Here is a 5233-nt window from a genome sequence, read left to right as displayed (position 1 = left end):
ACAGCCATACTATGAACCAATCATGAAGCAGTTCCGGTTCCACCGCTGAACTTCTATTCACCAGACCTGATACTTCTGGATGTAGTGCCCTAACGGTACCTTTCCTCGCTTAAGCATTCTCAGTTGCTCCAAAACATGTTCCCTTGCAGACCTGAGCACAAATATCCATGACAGCGCATCTAGGAGGCATTGCGTGGGCCTGATATGCTGCAGATAAACGGAACCTTTGTATAGGGCCTGATCTCTGGCCTTAATGAAGGACAGCAGCGAGCATGCTTCCTGCCATACCCGAAGTGTAGCCTCAGATATCCAGCCAGTGAGTAGAAGTGTAGGCTGCATCTCCTTGCAGCGGCTCCCTATATCAGAACTACTTCGCACCCCGTATCGAGTAAGGCTAGTAACTCGTTCCCTTTTATGCGTACTTGTACAATTACTGAATAGACTCGAGGTGGACCTGCGGGTGCGGCCGTTATCTCATGCGGCCCAAAAACTGCACTGCACGTTACGTGGGGGCCGGGGCCTTTCTCTGATTGCTCCCTTTGTTTGCGGCGCTGTTCGAGATTTGGTTTCAAGTGTTTCGTAGCATTTTTTATAGGCCGGAAGCCTCGAAATACGTGGCCCTGTTTATTGCAAAAGAAGTAAGTGCGTCGTTCGGCATCTCCATCTTGCTTTCTTGGTGCTGCGTTCACTGTCTGCGGTCGGTTACTGCTCCTAGCCCGCTTTTGGGTGGTCTGCTGTCCTCAGCCCCAATATCCAGTCGCTCCAAATCAAGATCGTCCCCAGGTCCCTTTTCCTTTTCTGCTAAGGCTATGGAAGTGGCATTTTTTCTATCTCTTCTGCGAAGGTACTCTATCATCCCACCGAATTCCACTTTTTCACCTCTCATTTCCCTTCCCGTAGCCCACCCGGCTACTGATTGCCTCTCTCCGGAGGACAGCCCTGCTCTAAACCAATTATCGAGTAACTCCAAATCCACCATAGGGTTTCGGTCCACAAAGGAGCGATATTTTTCAATGTAACAATCTATCGACAGCTTCCCTTGCTCAACTTTTCCCAGTTTTTCCATGGCCTGCTCGCTTGCATACCTCGGGAAAAACGTGCAACGCAACGCGTCCCGGAAGGCATGCATGGACCTGATGTGCTCCGGAAAGGTAGAACATTTGCTCAAATGCAACCATTACCGCCGTGCATCCGCTCCTAATAAGGGGGATTCCAAAAGCAATTAGAATTCTTCCGGGGCATTTTGTAGGCGAAGGTATAAATCTAGGGAACAAAGGAACTCCCCAACGGCCTCTGCGTCCCGGCGTCCATCATACTGCGTAGGACGGCAGAGCTGGAGGCACTCATCCAGGATTTTTTGTGGCGAGAATGCATTTTCCCCGGCCTTGGATACCGAAATAGGGCTGGCTTCTGCTTGGTGATGCCCCAAACCGTGCGCCGACCCCCCGCCTGTGAGCGGACCATAGTGTAGTGTAGGGCGCAGGCACTACAATGGATCCCTTGTGTTGCTTCTAGAGGCCTAGTATCATGAAACAAAATAAATACTATAGAATATCTCAGGAATTAGGACAGTTTTAGATAGAAAAGATGCATAATAGGATCTGACTGCTCACCAGCCGCTTGGGGCTGGGTATGAGGCTGATGCTCTGACTCTGGCATCGACCCTCAGCGAGGGTCAGAGACAGTTCTATTATTCTGGGTTTTCTTCCAGAACAGATAATATGAACTCCAATGCGTTTTGGTTATTTCTGGCGTTTAATAGTGGATTCAGCGAGAATCATGTGTTTAGATAGCTAGATGCAGAGTGTGCATCTAGTCAGAATAGCTTAGGGTTCATACGTAGTAACAGCGAAGGCCGGCTGTTCCCTACACACAGTCAATCTCCATTTTGCTGAAAGGAAACAGCTGAAATTGAAAGGGATTTCGTTCAACAAAAGGGAATGGGTTGTATTTTATTTTGTTTTATTTTAAGTTGGTCGGTTTTTTTCCAGCAATCCTTGACGCCGCCCGTGTGGCGCACCTGCCCCAATGAACCATGCCGTGCTACCAAGTATAACGATTGCTATCTTAACACTGGAGACGCCAGCAGCAATTCTACTTTGTCCGGTGCACTTTGAGGGCAAAGGGAAACGTCGAGACAACTAAGAAACCCCTTATGTAGCATGAATTAGCGCAGATGCCTCCCCCTGGTTTTGATACGTTGCGTGTAAGCGCTTGCAAACGTTCTATAAGTACGTTGAGAGGTAAAGCATGCAGCAAAGGAAGCTTCGCTGAAGCTTCCTTACGTGCATGCGTGGGGCTGGCTTGCACTACCAGCCGCAGCGGGGTGCGCTGTAACCCTTTTTCTGGCTGCCTCCTCCCCGCAACAGCCAGGCCCTGAGCTCTACACCCAGGATGCCTAGGTCAGCTGTTTTTGGGAAACTCTTGCTTTAAGCCTTTGCCGACATTGCGGCTTGCCCCTTGCCAGATAAGGGCCAGAGAACAAGCGTTACACTTGGTAGCACCGCAAGGTTCATCGGGGCAAGGTGCGAGCCCGGGTCCGATCCCCACACGGGTGACACCAAGCATCACTGAAAAAACAAACGATCGCAGAAAAAAATAAATAAAATTCATTTTGTCCGTTTATTTATATAGAAATAAAACCAATTTCCTTCGTAGACAAAATCTCTCCCAATTTCAGTGTTCTCTTCAGCAAATGGAGGTTGACTATGAGCCACAGAGGGGGGGCCACGCACGGTCTGGAACCCCAGCAAGCGGCAGCCAGCTCCATTTCGGCATCCAGTCCCGGACAAAATGCCGAAGTCTTATGGTGGATGCAGAGCTCCACTATAATTGGTTTCTAACGGGGCTGTGCCCCGGAGTGAGGCAAACAGTAACTGGCTGGGCCACGGACACTGAGGGGCGAAAAAGTGGAACTCGCTGACATTATGGAATACCTCCGCATAATGTAAAACTCCACATCCATAGCCTTAGCCGAAAAGCAGGGAAGCGGGCATGGGAATGATCCCGATTTGGAACCAATGGATATTGGGGCTGTGAACACCAAGCCAGCTAAACACGTGGCTAGAGGCGGCTACCGTCAGCAGAAGGCGAACTCACCACCCAGAAAGCAAGAGGGAGAGTCTGAACGCCGTACTTGCTTCTTCTGCAGTAAAAAGGGTCACGTACTTCGAGATTTCCGGCCTATGAAAAAGGCTAGGAAACAAGTTAAACCAAATCCCGAACAGCGCCGCCAACGGAACAAACAGAGCAAGCAGGGAAACGTCCGGGCCCCTACGCACCGTGCGGCGCAGTGAAGGGGACACACGCAATAACGGCAGCATATACAGACCCACCTCGAGTCAATTCAGTAATTGTACAAGCACGAAGAAATGGGCAGGATTTAATGGCCCTACTCGATACGTGATGCGAAGTGAATCTGATATCGGAAGCCGCAGCAAGGAGGTGCAGCCTACCCGTCCACTCATTGGCGCAATCTCTGAGGCTACGCTTCGCAGATGGCAGACAGGATACTCGAATCGGCAAAACTATGGGCGCAAAATGCTCCATCAGTTCCAAAACAGGGCACATTCCCATGACTAGGGACTTCTACGTTGGACCCGTTCACCACGACATTCCTCTGATGCTGCCATAGAGGTCATTCAGCCTGGAAGTGATGAGAGAGTGCACCTCACAGCTCTCCCAACGGCACTTGCATCTTCTATGGTCAGACGTGTGGAGATTGTGTCCGAAGAAAAGGGGAGCGACGAGGCTCCCCCGCAGTGCAGAGGCACTGAAGAGAACAATGGAGATGTGCATGCACTCCGTCGTGATGGTCTGGTAAAGACCGCAGTTTTGGGGGAGTCTATCCAGTAAACGCCCGAGCAACGGCAGAAGTGGAAGGAAGAGTTCTCAGATGTACTCAATAACAAAGAGCTACCGGCTGGCAGGCCACCCGCTGGACGCTCTATGCACCGCAACGAACTCCTCCATGGCTCAGCCCCAAGCTTCGTGCCAAGGTACAGAAGACCCCCACACCTTGAAGAGGAAATTGAGCGACAGGCAGACGAACTTCTGGAAAAGGGCGAGGCTCAGACGTCAACTAGCGCTTTTGTGCACAATCCCGTGCTGGCGAAGAAAAATGACGCCAGGTCGCGCATGTGCGTCTATTTCAAGCCCCTCAACAAGATTACAGTGAAGCAGAGGTTTCAGATGCCCAGGATTGACGAAATACTTGACCGTTTACAGGCTTAGGCGGTATACTCAGCATTTGACTTCGCCGAGGCCTTTTGGCAGATCCCTATTCACCCGGCGGACAGGCACAAGACGGCGTTCCACACCCGCATTGGCAAGCTGGAGTACACTTGTATGCCCTTTGGCCCCGTGAATGCACCTGCCGGAAGCGGCAAGTCACCTACGACTTCCTGGGGCCAATCGCCGAGGGATGGATAGTGATATACATGGACGATGTGCTTGTGTTCAGCTGAAATGTGCAGGAGCACTTGTAGCACCTCCGGCGGGCGCTGCAACTACTACGTGAGAAGCAGTGGTTCGCGAAAGTGCAAACGTGTTCGTTTTCCATGCAAACAATCAGTTTCGTAGGACTTCGTGTCTCTGCAGCAGGGGTTGAACCAGATCCTGCTAAGATCGAGGCGATTCAGCGATGGCCACTACCGCTGTACACGCGGACGAACGTTCAGAAGTTTCTCGGGCTCGCGTCATACTATCGCAACTTTATTCCTGGATTCGCTCGCACTGCTACCCCTCTAACTGATCTTCTTAAGAAGGAGAAGCAGTTTATTTAGACGGAGAACGAGGATGTAGCCGCCCGACGCCTCATCGGGCACCTGAGATCATCACCAGTATTCGCGCTCCCTGTTTTTGATAAACACTCTTTCCTTACGATCGATGCCCCTTGACACCGCAGTCGGGGCTATGCTCTCTCAGCAGGCTATTGGATCAAAAAAGCATCAAATAATCGCTTGCTACTCACACCGTTTCACAGAGAGGGAGCAAAAGTATCCTGTCAGGGAAAACGAGCCCTACGCGCTCTGGTGGGGAGTTAAAAAGTGCCGGCATTACCTTTACGGCAGGCACTTCACGGTCCAGACCGATCACCAATCATTGACACACCTGACGAAGAGTTTCCAAGACTACGATAACGAAAGAGTTGTTCGGTGGCTATCCCGGCTCACGCAGTATGACTTCACCGTCAAGTATATCAAGGGTATCACCAACGTGGTCGCCGACGCAC

The 5233-nt window shown here is 51.1% G+C and overlaps 1 protein-coding gene across 1 annotated transcript; it reads right to left on the bottom strand.

Annotated features, from left to right (window-relative positions):
• Positions 1-685: 685 nt before the first annotated feature.
• Positions 686-1129, bottom strand: EMH_0057780 (uncharacterized protein; the record flags this gene model as incomplete). The annotated part of the gene is made up of 1 exon (XM_038022466.1): positions 686-1129. The coding sequence occupies one exon, from the start codon at positions 1127-1129 to the stop codon at positions 686-688; it is 444 nt and encodes a 147-aa protein (XP_037878320.1).
• Between the last annotated feature and the right edge of the window lie 4104 nt (positions 1130-5233).

This window comes from Eimeria mitis, genomic scaffold (assembly GCF_000499745.2).
Source record: "Eimeria mitis Houghton genomic scaffold, Emh_scaff2724, whole genome shotgun sequence".
In the NCBI taxonomy this organism is placed as follows: domain Eukaryota; phylum Apicomplexa; class Conoidasida; order Eucoccidiorida; family Eimeriidae; genus Eimeria; species Eimeria mitis.
Note: the sequence above shows the minus strand (reverse complement) of the source record. Positions and strands in the feature narration are given on the sequence as shown.